Source organism: Cygnus atratus, chromosome 1 (assembly GCF_013377495.2).
Source record: "Cygnus atratus isolate AKBS03 ecotype Queensland, Australia chromosome 1, CAtr_DNAZoo_HiC_assembly, whole genome shotgun sequence".
Taxonomy (NCBI): Eukaryota; Metazoa; Chordata; class Aves; order Anseriformes; family Anatidae; genus Cygnus; species Cygnus atratus.
In genome coordinates, this window is record NC_066362.1 from 58,209,085 (window position 1) to 58,223,132 (window position 14,048).

At 35.5% G+C, this 14,048-nt stretch overlaps 1 protein-coding gene across 5 annotated transcripts in view; it reads right to left on the minus strand.

The window, feature by feature from the left end:
• The window catches only part of WASHC4 (WASH complex subunit 4), a 43,014-nt gene that overhangs the window by 13,949 nt on the left and 15,017 nt on the right, over positions 1-14,048 (minus strand). For all 5 annotated transcript variants that reach the window (XM_035563447.2, XM_035563437.2, XM_050708259.1 and 2 more), the window contains 14 exons: positions 13,751-13,874; positions 13,525-13,652; positions 12,614-12,774; positions 10,661-10,787; positions 9,273-9,398; positions 8,600-8,707; positions 6,610-6,756; positions 6,395-6,474; positions 5,190-5,295; positions 4,299-4,415; positions 3,528-3,696; positions 3,235-3,389; positions 1,651-1,725; positions 711-815 (listed from right to left, as the gene is read on the minus strand). In XM_035563447.2, the coding sequence (XP_035419340.1) occupies positions 711-815; positions 1,651-1,725; positions 3,235-3,389; positions 3,528-3,696; positions 4,299-4,415; positions 5,190-5,295; positions 6,395-6,474; positions 6,610-6,756; positions 8,600-8,707; positions 9,273-9,398; positions 10,661-10,787; positions 12,614-12,774; positions 13,525-13,652; positions 13,751-13,874 (1,728 nt within the window). The remainder of the gene's footprint in view (positions 1-710; positions 816-1,650; positions 1,726-3,234; positions 3,390-3,527; positions 3,697-4,298; positions 4,416-5,189; positions 5,296-6,394; positions 6,475-6,609; positions 6,757-8,599; positions 8,708-9,272; positions 9,399-10,660; positions 10,788-12,613; positions 12,775-13,524; positions 13,653-13,750; positions 13,875-14,048) is intronic.

A 14,048-nucleotide genomic window follows, 5' to 3' on the forward strand; every position in this document is an offset into this window, starting at 1 on the left:
AACTTTGGCACTGTATCCAAATCTGAAGACCACAATGATAAACTCCCGCTGTAGTAAGCAAGCTATAGGAAGTCCCCTCATTTAACACCTAAAGAGGTGAATGCTTTCTACCAGTTAAAGTGACCATCTACACTATAGATATCTAGCAAATTATCATAGATCTGCAGCTTTACTTCAAACACTCAAAAGCTGATGTTTAAGCTTAATGATTACAAGATCAACTTGAAATTAACATTTCATGCCTACTAGATTTGTTTTAAGTACAGTAAGACTATCTGCCTATTAAGTATCAATAAGCAGCAACTTAGGAATCAAAATATTCTGTTAGTTTATTAGTTTATTTTCATGTTTATTGAAGGTCACAATCCCACCAGAACATCAGTATCTCATTAGATGTGTTTACAGATCTCTTCATCAACTTTTGTTGTAACAACAAAATGTAATGTAACATTTGTAATGTAACAACCAGAAGTGACATAACTCCCAAGAGATTTTACAATAGGGATTTGTATTGTCCAAGAACTGATTTGTCTTATTAATACATGAAAACCATTATTTTCACATTACTAGAACTGCACAACCAAATAAGCCACTGGGAGATGCAGGAGCTTGGAGCACTACTCATGCCCTTAAGCAGTACACTTTTGTGTGCTATTAAGAAGGGGAATTCAGGAGAAGAATAATCCAACAAATATGCAAAATGCACTCACTGTTGTGTTCATGATTCCTGTTCCATGAGTTCGAATTGAATTAGCAATGTGTCGAATATTGATAGTGTTCAAGTGTTTGTTATTACTAGTTCTTTCAATGAAGATCTGGAATAGGCAGAGAGGAAAAAATGTTATTTACCCAAAATTAACTCTGTGATAAATTACCAATCTAGGTAGTCCACACTCTGTTTCTGAGAACTAGCTAATAGGTGGTGATTAGGGAAAGTAAAAAAGAAAATAAAGCATGCATACAAAGAACTTTATCTACCATGCTCCATCAGTTTCTGGAATGTTGTGGTTCAACAACTCCAAGGCAGATGCTTCACCTGAATTGTCATATTTATTGAGGCTATCCTCCAATGAAGTCTAAACTCTTCTAGCACTGTTTGTACTTTTGGCCCTACTGTATATCACAGCAATGAGTTTCACTATCAAATTATGTGATATAAGACAAAGTACTTTTCTGTCAGAAAGCTGATAACTTTTAAAAAGGGGCCCTCGTTCTTGCATTGAGAGAAACCACAAACAGTCATTCCTTGTACATATTTTCCATATCATTCACTGTTTCAGAACTCCAATAACCCATCCTTTTTTTCAAATATAAAAAATATCAAAAATCAAAAATATCATTTTTTTCAAGCTGAAAAATCATTTATTTAACACATCCTTATATACCAACCAATCATCTCTGCTGCTTTCTCCTAGCTTCACTGGAATTTTTGAGTTTAAGCGATCCTACTGGCACACAATACTCAAAATATGCTTACAGAACATTTTCCAAGACATATCTACAGTATCCCCAAAGATCTTCTAGAGCAGCAGTAGCTACTTGACAGTTTGTCACTGCGTTTGTTCAGCTTGGGTTACTATCTTGTATGTATAATCTGCACTTCCCTTCAGACTGGACCAATCCATAAAAAAAGTACAGAATATATCTTACCTGATTATTCAGATTGTAAAGGTAGCGAGATACAAACACATGAATATTTCTCATGATTTCCAAAACATCCAGACCCTGAAACAACATTTTATATTGAGAATTTTTATCATAATAATTCTCAGGAACCACTGACATGCCTAACCACTAAGACATGAAAATATTTCTGTTACTTCCAAGCATTTTAGGAAACAATGTTTTCCCTTTTCAAAATGAAGACTCTCTCCACAATTTTTAAACGTGAGTTCAGCTCACATTTTACATTTACACTTCTGCCTGTTTTTGCTTCCAACTTCCCTTGAAAGCAAGGAATCCACAGGTCTATTCCACAAACCCAAATTTAAAAAACAGATAAATTGATGCATCCTCAGATTTAAGACGACAACTGTTGAGGCTTCTATAGACACACAGATTTCTATCGAGACTTAAGCAGCTAGCTACTTTTTGATGTCACTTTGCCCAACACGTCTAGAAGACTGAATTTTTTATTTACAATATCAGTTTGAAATTTGTTTTGCTTGATAATCCCGTGAACAAGCCCCTTTAGTATCACTGTGCACAGAGAGGATCCTGTTTAATCTATACACTTTACTTCCAAAGATTGTACCAGGACTTTGTGGGGGGTAGGGTGCACACGTGTGTGCATGTGCATTTTTGTTTTGAAGCTTATACCAGAATGAATGCTAGGAAACCAATGTTGTCAAATGATGTAAGTCTTTACAGCAACGTAATGGCCAAACATTATTGGTGCTAGAAAGCCAAACCCAGAAACAGAAACTATAATCCACAGCGCTTTTGTACCAAGAAGTAGCTGGAGTTCTTAGTTCAATGCTGTCTTCCAACTTCGGAAGGAACAGCCATCATGAACATTAGAAAAAGAGGCTGTATCTCTAAGAGCTTTCACCAGTGTGCTAACCCAAATGATGAAGCTAACAGTCTAAAACATCCAAGATACTAAAGGTCTGGAAGGAAAGTCTTCAGAAACATGAGTTGCATTTATTTTACATCCACCCTATAAACAGTGAATGCCTTTACCATTAACTTGATGAAACTGTAACTTTACTGTGTATGTAACCTCAGTTCAAAGTTTCTCTGAGTCATGCTACTATTAAACTAAGCAGGGAGCTCCTGAAGTCCTTGATAGCCACCTTATGAAACAGTTTCACTTGATCATCACTAACAAGAACTTGTTGAGAAGCAAGCAATAAAAAAACAGGGAAGAGACCCACAAGTCACGGATCTTTCTACACTTAACGATTGTCATATTGTAGATGTATTATTTGTCAAAGTGTTGATATTGGAATTTTAAGAAAGTGTTCTGACTCTGTACATCTGACTTAATTTTAATAAGTATGATGTTAAAAATAAATGATAACCTTTAGACCAACATGAACTTAACTGGCAGCAGTGTTAAGCATCTCCAAAGACAGATCCTGTTTCAGAAGCCATCCAGAAATTAAAGGCCATTTTTTCCCCAAACTCTTCTCTGTTCTCAGGGACATTAATTCCATTGTCTCAGTCCTTTGAATAGCTAGCAAATACGATAGCATAATGGAACAAGTGATTCTCATCCAGTGGATACTGTACCTGTTCCAGAGTCTGACTGGGAAGATGTGCTTCAGTCATACTTAAACCATAGCGCTGAGTTGCTAGGTTTCTCATCTCACTATAGGTAGCCCAGTCATGTAAAGCCACAGTTGTTAAGTTGTAGAAGGTCTTGTCCAAATAGTGAGTTACATAAGCTGTAAACACATAAAAGGATGAACTAAAATAATCATTCCAGTTTAGTTAGGGAAGTGTGCTTTACTACAACATTTTACTTCTTTCCAAAGTATAAGACAGATGAAAGTAATGGATAAAGAAAGTGCATAAGAACTCACCTTTTATGTCGATGAATCGATTGAAAAAACGTATCGGGTTGAGAAAGAAGAAGTGAGCTAGATCCTTCATACCAACTCTGAAGGGATTTCTGTCATCCAGTTTTAGGTGCGTATGAACTGACAACCGCAAGTCCTTTTCTATCTCTTTACATAATTTGTCCAGCAAATGCTATTCAGAGAGATTAAAAATAAAATCATATTCAGTGCCTACTTACAGAACTCTGTTAACAGAACTAACATCTATTTGAAAATATGTTCTCTAAGCTTTCTTCTCATCTCAAGAAAAACGATTTAGGGCTATCTACCTAGATAAGACCTCGTTCAGCAACTCTCCACAAAATATGTAATATTTGTTTTTGAACTAGTCAAAAAGAGTTGTTCAAAGGTTAAAACCTAAGACTTGGGAAATCTGAATTCACATTTTTCTCTCTGCCAAACATTACTTATAATTCTAGATAGTAAGTCACAAAAGAGGCCATCGACATTTACAGAGCCTCTGCTACTAAAAGCCATGCATATACACTAAAAGAAGCTGATTTGACAAAATGCACTTCTGTATGCCGTACTATGTTCCTAGCCAACACTGATACCATGGATAACATCCTAAATATTCAAGATAGTAAGTGATAATATTCTTATTTATTGAAATACTTCACACCACCTCAAGGTTGCTAAGCTATTTTTATACATCATGTCAGGTCTGCTACAGTAGATACTGGCCTAAAACATTCTCCATAGCATTGCCTTTCTTTTCCATTTGAAATAAATTACCTCATTGAGCACTTCCATGATTTCTTTATCATAGCATTCCAGAAGCACCTCATAAGATTCCAAGTGCCTTGCATGCATCATAGCAGGTACACAGTCCCTCAGTGCACTGAACATATACTGGAAAAAAAAAAAAAAAGCTTTTATGCTTAACCAACAGATTGACAGACATACCAACATCTCAAATAGTTTGGGTTCAAAGCTAACAAACAAATTAAAACCACTAGTCTTCCCACTTTCATCAAAATCAGACTTCATTTACTACTAAAGCTTCCTGGCCTTAACATGCTTATCTGAAGTACTTAGCTGCTACTGACCCATTCACTGGAAGGCCATAATTACTAGCCATTTCATCTTAAATGATCTGTACTCTAATCATAGTGTAATTGACTATGGCGTGCACCATACTGGATCAGATAATTGATTTTATCAGGATTAGTATGATAAAGCATGATTCACTGCTACAGCAAATTTGTTCCCTTGCAAATAGGGAACAGGAGATGTGGGGTGGAAGAAGCTACAGAGCAACTGTCCCACACAGCATCACTGAACATGGTGTTAAATGCTTTAGAAATAAATTAACCACAACTGCGAACAAAGACTTAAACTGTTCAAGTCTTGCAAAAAGTGTTAATTTCAAATTAAAATGAACGAAGAACAGATGAACAAGGAGGCAGACAGTAAGAGAGATTTTTACAGCAGTCTAACAGAAATACTTTCTTTAGACTTGGAACAAAAATTGTTTTTATATCCTCCAGACTGAGAAGAAATTTCTGCATCAGAAGTAACTCATCTGGGATTTTTTTGAGGCTCTATTTTTCCCCCTAAAATTTGCACACTAATCTTTTCCCTTTCCTCCTGTGAATCCCTCCCACTATTAACATTATTACTTACATGCAGTCTAGCAGAATCAACTGCATTTTCATACACATCATCTAAATAGATTGGAAAGACTGCTCGATGCCAGTACAAGAAACAACAGTCACATTGTGCTCGAACTCTAGAATACAAGATTACTAATTAGACAAAGACGAATGGCTTCTTCCAGTTCTAACACAGTGATACATATTTTAGTGTGTTTAAAGACAACTGCTCTTCAAGCCTAAGTTTTACATGTTTATATTAATGTTCCAGATGCAACGTACTTCAAAGCAAAGTTCTTGAATAAAGGTATTCAGCACTTCAGTTTTCCACTAGGCTATTTAGAAACAAAGCACCCCTGGTTTAGAAACAAGGTTTAGTCAGCCTTTAAAAAAATAAAAATAAATTGTTACTCTACAGCAAAATCCTAACTAATTATTTTCTTATTGCATGCAATGAATAGCCTAGAAGTCAAACACATATTCTAAGCTTCTTCTGTAGCCAAAAAAGGAGAAACAGGCTCTTCTTTACAGAACTTGTGTGCAATACTTATCTCAGTAGTTTTTCCCACAAGTCATCCACTGGTGATGTTTGTTGTTCTCCATAAAATATGCACGTAACAGATATTCACCTGGCTTTCAGATGCCTAACATTATGTTACTTGAGTGCCCCCTAAAACTACACTCACAGTGGAAAAAAACATGGTGCCACACATGAACTAACAGCCTGATCTCCTCTAAGGGCTGATATAACCTTCTAACTAATCATAATGGAAGTGACAAAATGCCAAAAATAGCCATAGCAAATTCATATTTGAGAACTGACTGCTTCAGTTTGCCTTATGGCCAAAGGCCTAGTAGTTTCAAAAGCTACTAGACTCTACACCTACGTGCACTTACACTAACATTTATGAACAACTCTGATGATCAGCTGATCAGAGCTTGGGTTAAGAGGAGGACTTTAGCTTAACATAAAGCCTAGCCATCTACATGTCTCAGGAAGTGACAGAATTTCAAAGTGGTCAAAGTATATTACCTAACTCGACTTGCACTTCCTACCCAAAGACTACCAAGCTTCAGGTTTAGCTCTGGAATTCTTTTTGTTCATTCCTGGTCTACAATACATATAAAAATCACAACCAGCATGCAGCTACTAGATTTTGCAATTTGCACAAAGAAGACCCAGCTCCCCCCATGACACTACACCGTCTCCAATATATATCACGTGCCACTGCTTACCGCTCTGTAAGTTCACTGATCAAGTCTAATTTCTTCAGAACTAACTGAAGGGGAAGGAGTTCTTCATCTTTAAAAGTTTTCTGTTTAGAAGAAAAAGATGACAACCTTATATATACGTATTTTTTTAATAAGATACTACAGTTGAAGGTCTTTTCCAACCTAAATGCTTCTATGATTCTAAATAAGTGAAGGTCTGGAATAATTGTGGCACTTACCATCTGTGTTCCCACACTCAGTGCAAGGGAAACAATTAGTCGCCTCTGTTTTGTACTCGGCCCATTGAGGGTGTTCTCAGCCAACACCAAAGCAGAAAGGACATCCAGGCGCTGCTCACTGTACTTTTTATCAGAAATGACTCTTTTCTTGATGACAGAAAGACACAGAAATTCAGAGAAAAGTTATCTAAGCCCAAAAGTTACATCTTACCTGTTATTCTCAAAGTTTATAGATCTGTCATAAATTGAGTATTTCTGAAAACAAATTAGATTTAGTGAACAAAGCTAACTGAATCCAGATTAACTTCTTCTGTCAATTCAGTGGTATTATCTATCTACAAGCTTGGAATATGCGCAGTTCAGCATGAACATGGGTCTGGTCATATTACTATAGAAACACTGCGTAAACTGCATGCCAATTTTTGTTCTAAGATACACTTGAGGCTTAATTCATTTACTTACAAGTAGTAGCTTCCTATTGTTAGTAAAAATAAAAAAAAAATACAATTTATGGAAAAGAGCCAGAAGATGTATAAACATGGTAATAACGATAACTTCTGATTTTATACAAGTTCTAGTTTATCAGAGAAACTACATACCAAAAAATTCACGTTAACAAATGCAGGGAGCCAAGTCCTCTGGCTAAGTTGATCTCTCAGATTTATTCATGAGTAGCAGCATTATTCAGAAGAGGCACAGTTTCATGAGAGTTAAATACTATTCCAACTTTAAGCAAGTGTGCTCAATGTGAAACTCCTACCCCAATGCTAAAGCTATGCAAAGTATATGCCTTAGACCTTTACTCGACTTTGTCATCTGCTAAATACATTTCTAAGTACAGCAGATAAAAAAAGATGAGTACTTATGATCTCTTCTATTTACCAGCATTTGCCCGTTACATATTTTCTGAGAAGGAAAGTAGTCAAAATATCAAGATCTGTTCACAAATCTGTTCCCTTTGATATCCACTCACAAGTATCAGCATATTTCCATGCATTTAAAAATAATTTGTAATGCAATTACATATATAATTTGAAAAGGTTATGAAGTTATCTGTACACATGAACCGTTTCTTTGAAGACATGCAGTTTTTCTTAGCAACTTTGAAGTTTTGAACTTCTTTAGTTGATGTTACTCCTGATACATATCAGCTTTTTTGAAGTAAAATTTTATTTTTTGGCTTACACCAGAAAATGTGGAACTGCCAGACAAATGGAGATTATAGCCAAATTTCAAACATATCAACCAAGTTTCCCAACTAAAGAAATCTACTGTTTAAACTGTAATCTCTGAATGAACATAATCAAAACAAAAAAAGTTTTATAACTGCACTGATATCAATGGCATACCTCCTTTGTAATTTGGCTACTGAAGACAATGAAAGAACAAAATCAGCAATACATCAGAACAGGTATAATAAAAACTCATTTTCCTTTTATCCTAAATTCAGAAATACAAGAGCTGATAAGCAAAATGTGTATTAAACTAATTATATTTTTCTGTAAAGAAAATATGTACTTATCATGGTATGTCACAACCATAAGCAGTTTCATCTCACTGAGAGAAATAGTGAATTTATGCTCACATTAGAGCCCTGTAAGCCACCATATATTAACTACTGCTATTTTGTCAAGTGAACAAAAAGATTTCAATACATAACATCCTGCTTGCTTGGACTTAAAACAGATTGCTTTTAGAATGTGATTCAGAAAAGAGGTCAGGCTGAAAATCACTAGAAATAAAAATGGAAAAGAACACAAACAGGGATGCAACAAGAGATGCAGCAGCTGAGAGGAAGAGAGGACCCCTACTCGATCGAAAAATAGATAGCCATCGTCTGTGCTGTAAAGTTTAAGGCAAACCTATGACTTACTGGAAAGTTTAGATACCTATCAGTTTTGCCAAACCAAGAAAAATACTTTAATTTGAAATTAAGATTTCAATAAAAAACACTTAGATAATAACAACTATTAGAATTTGAGTTACATACCTTGGCTACAGAAATAGAGTGAAGAGCCTGGTACTGCAGATGCTGAGCAATGTGTGTCACAGAATCTGCCACAACCATACTTCTTCGGTAAAACATGTGTTCTATTGCCTTAAGTCAATGCCAAAACACAATAGTTGATGTAGTTACCAGAACTGTTGCCTCCAGAATTTACATTTATCCCAGCTAACTCATCCACATTGCAAATACAAGACCCTTTACACTTCCAGTATACTGTCAGTTGCCATTAACTGTCACAGAAATTGAGAAAATCAAACCATTCAAGAGGGCGAAGAAGTTTTGTGGGTTTGTTTAGCACTTTCTTTTTTATTATTATAAATAATCCAATTCCGTTCAACATAATTTTAGAAAGGAATCCCAAAACAGTGTATTTCCTTTTTAGAAAAAGAAGAAACAGAATACACCAACTAAGGAAACTGGTTAGAAGTTACATAAATCAGTTCTGTCTCCCAAACCTTCTGTTCTCTATTCAAAACCGGTCTTGAACAAGAAGCCACACAAAAGCACTTCCTCTTTCAGGTTCTCCACTCCACCATTTCCACAAACATCCCCACCCCACCCTTTTTTTCCCTGTTTTTAAAATAAGTTGTGATATTTGATCGAAGTTCTCTGTGACAACCTACATGAAATCAACAGTTTTCATTCTGTGACCTACCTTCAGAAGTTCCACAAGCCTGCAAAGAGCTTTCACTGAGGTTTTGGTCATAGGCTTTTGCATTGACATGTAGAGATTCATTGTAGTTTTAATGATGGTGCTAAGACTGTATGCATAAAGAAAACCCTAAAAATAAAGTAAGAGGGGAAAATGAACCAAATATTTTTACAACATACCAAATAAGTCCTCTCTGTTTTCCTTCATACATGCCAGATAACTAACTTTTGCCTCTAATAGAGAGAGAATCACTCCATCTAAGCAACAGGTTTGAGATCCCAGGCTTGAATGAGACTTTTTTTTTTTTTTTTTTTATCAGGTATACATTACAAACCTTCCCAGGAGTCAATAAATCACCTGGTCATTAACCTCTCCTAGAGTCATTCAAATTAAACATAGGTCAGTGAATTAATTAATTGCCTGAAAGGTCTAACTATCACAAAAACTAAAACTTTCATAGAATAAATACACCAGCAGTATTTACACAGTTCTATACACTTTCTAAATAGAACTGTCCATCCCACAATAAAAAAACACATCATTCCTACAACAAGCTTTTTCAAAGTTTGCCAAGCTTAAAAATCACTGTTGACCATGTGCAGGAAGACAAAAATGATAATCAACTTACTTCAAAGGAAAAGTTGTAACAACAAAAAAAAAAGACTAGGAAAAGGCAAGTGGTCTACGAAACTCAATTTGCTAAGGGGCAAACTTACAAGTCGATTGCAAATCATTCCAATATAAAAGAGACACATCCTAGTACATGTGTGTCTTTAGATATGGAAGATCCAGGATCATGCTTCTATCACGTGCCTATTCATATCAGACTTCTGTCAGGCAGACAGATGCATAACAAAACTAGCAAAAAATAAGACATCTTACATCAAGACTACATGCTGTTAGTAGGCCAAAAAGAAAACCAGCTGCCTCAGTACATAGTAAGATTCTTGCAAAGTACCATCAATAGGCAAAGCACAATGAAACAACACAAAACCTTTTACTGGAGATATGTATTGTGCTAAATAAAGCCAAATTACACACTGTTTCAGTCCAATTTATATACCTCCTGACTAACTCAAAAGGAAAAATAACACCTTTACTACAGAGAAAATGAAGCCTTCTAGATTTCCTAAGAGAAAATTTCAAAATTTTAAGCACTGAATATTTAGTCAGATTTGTTTTCCCCCACGTGCCTTGTGGAAAACACCTTTTACAGATTTACTCAAAAGAGTATCAACTGGACATTTTTAGTTTTAGAAGATTTCCCAGATTGTAAACTAACACAAAGATAACCACAGAATTTCAGTATTTTGTTTTAATGTTCAACAGCTTGCAACAAAACATCTTTTTTGGTATTGTTTTCTGTATCAAAACATTAAAAGACTGCACACCTGAATGAAGACATTACAGCGGTTAGACAGATCTTCAGCAAACTTATCGATGCGTTGCTCCTTTGACAAGATGGATTCCATTTTTGTCATCCATGAGCTCACGAAGACATAATATGACTGCATATCTCTGGAGAGGGAAACAAAGGGGAACGAAAAAACAAATGTTTTTCGCTTCAAATAAAAAGAGTATGAGAATTTTCTCTTTCCAAAGCCTGAGTTCTTCTACGGGAAATATATTACAGGTTCAATCCTCAGAGTAGTAACTTTCTCCATTCTCAAAAATATCTGAACATCATATTCACTTATGCTTTAACTCTCAATAGATAAGGATTAGTCTGTTCATTATATCTGTACAAGCACACCCCAAGAGAGTCGAAATCTTGTATAATCCATTCTTTCAAGAGACAAATGGCCCTCTGAGTAGTACATACCATATTACTTTAAATTAACACAGTAAATAAAAGTGCTAGAAAATGCTTTCAAACACCAGACAAAACAGAGTCCTCCACAAGTTGCAAATTTTTCCTCCAAGTTTGAATTTGAAATATATAGAACTTGTCATTACATCAATACCTGACTGGACTGTTCTTGAATAACATACTTCTGCAGAAAATAATCTGTTTTGATTATACCAGTTGTAATATTTAAATTGAGATCACTTTTAAAACTGTTATTTATTCCACACTACAGAACTGTGACACTGCAATACCATATACAGTAGCAGTTACAGCAGAAATGTACTTAAGTCATTGATAAGTGTCAAAAATTACACTTTAATAAGTGCTCATATTTAATGGAACACTTATCAGAGGCAGTGGAAGAACTTGTAAAAGACATGCAGTAGTTATCAGCAGAATTCAAATGAGTAAATAAAAAAAATGGATTTATTATAATGCCTTAAAATGACTGTGAATAACCAGATCTTTTCTAAAAACCTTTTCTGAATCTTAAGAGCTGCAAGACAAGATTTGTACCACTGCCCAAGACCAAAAGCAAAGCAGCAGTGTAATTATGCTCCACCCGTGAATTAAAGCCCAGGAAAGAATTCAGTCAGAGCACTTGATTATTCCAATGGACACAGGATGCAAACCACAAAGTGAAACAGAAACAGGTAGAAGTGAAAATAATCTGCTGGAAGATCATGTAGGCACGGAATTGCTATCCTTTGTTTCACCCTTGCCCCTCCTCTCCAACCCACTTTTGCACACAGGGTTGGAAGTCAACCTGCAAACTTTAAGTGTTTATTTCTGTTCCTCAGACCGTTTTCCACCTTGTATCAGTTTGCAACACAAACAAAAAGGTAGTTGTGTTATGTTCCTACACAGTGCAGCAAACTGTTCATAGGACTGAATTTAAATTTCCAACTCATATTTATAGAGATTTTTGAAAGAACTTAGAGCAGGAAATGATCTGCAAATGACATGCAGAGCACAAAAGAGAAACCTTTTCCGATGTAGACAGTTTCATAGACCACTAAACTAGCAACTAAAGACTTGAAGAAAACAAATGCTTGCAAAGGAAGTATCACTGAGGAGAGAAAAATCCCTTTATAAATCAGTCAGTCAGTCTACATGGGCCTTATCTCCATAAACACATAGAAACCAGAGAGCGCTAACAGAAAAAAAAGCAACTCAGGTTACTGGCAGTTTAAAAGTATGGAAATAACCGAGAACAACTGAGAAAATACATAACTGGGAAAAAAATAAATCAAATATTTAGAACTGCTAGGAACTTTGTGATTTCAGTCACATAATACACATTTTTCTGAAAGCTTAAGTTTGACCAACACTTTCTTTTAGCAACATTAAACACACATTACTGCAGTGATATTGACCTTTTTCACCACACCACTTAGCAACACTGCAAAACACATTAGTACCCTGAGTTTATAAATACATGAGTTTCTTCATTATTTGCCAACCAGCACAATGAAGCAATATTTAGGAAGCATACTTGGTAAGTGACTGTGCCTTCTGCTGTAGAAAGTTTTCCCTTTGCATTTTAACTGCATGAATACTTTTCTTGTCCAGAAGTTTGGCAGCAGCTGGTATCTTCTGAATCAGAAAGTTGTCAGCAAACCAGATAATATTTGCTGTTAGCGTGATGGCTGGTACCTGGAAGAAAAAGAGGAGAAAAGGGGCAGAATATTAAGAAGTAGCAAAAAACATTGGTGATGACAAAAAAAAAAAAATACTATGCCACTATGCACTGTGTCAGTCCTTTTAGTTATGAAACGTGTTTTTATGCCTCTTTTAAACCATAACAATTCCGTTTATTTTTGCATAATTAGTTTCTACACAACATTACTGCTCACATTAAAAAAATGTTCTTCCCTTAGAAGTCCATAAAGGACACCAGACACAGAGTTATTACCACTCTCAGGGCTTCTTAGTAGTGTTTGAGAACTTCTTAATACCACACAAAACGAAAAAGCCCTGACCACCTTTAGACTTAAAGGTCTTTCAAAAAAATGTATGCTTCTACCCAACATCAAAACCCAATGCATTTGATCAGTCTTGCAACACTCAAATCTCAACAAACAACTCTTTGTCCTCACTGCCATATTAATCTTGAGAAGAAACATTTAATGATAATTTCAAGTTATTTGATCTTTCTGCTTACCAAGTGTAAAACACAAAGTGAGTACACAGGCTTTAGGCTATCTTTAAAACAAGGGAGAGGGGGAGAGGTAATTATAAAAAGGAACAAAAAATTAAACTCTGCTCTCTGACCTGTTTTGGTAACTTGCACATTCTTCCTGTTCCCATGACTTAGCCATGCTACACAGCCAAGAAAGTCATCTGCTCATTAATGAAGGTTGTTTTTTTTTTTCTCTTAATTAACAAAACGGGTAAAGCACTCACCTTTTTACAGACATCCAGCAATGACTTATAAAATTTCTTGTCTACAGTCCGAAAAATCTGAAAATGCAGTACAAAGAGGCCACAGATGCCTACGTATCTATCTCTCTGGTCAATTTCTGAAGGTTCACCTGCAGAGACAAAAAAAGTTCTTTTTGAAGTACTCTCAGACCAACAATAAACACTTAGAAACAGTGAACCTGGTAGGAGAAACATCAGTTTGCATTACCAAGTTTGGCTTCAACATTTGCGAAAGTTGTGCGAAGAGTATGAGCAAATTCTTCAGCAAACGCGCTATTCTTCGACACAGACACTCCACCATTCGTGGAATCAAACTGTTGCTCTATGCAGGCCTGAAGGAAAAAAAATAAAAATGGTATAATGCCATAAATTTCAGGCCTCAAAAGAATACCAATTTTGCAAAAGAATAGTGCAAGACTACATTGGTTTATGTTATACAGCACTAGCCTGAAGTTAGAATCTTTACTTCATACAGATTTTTAAGTCTGTTTAAGTTATTTAGTGTA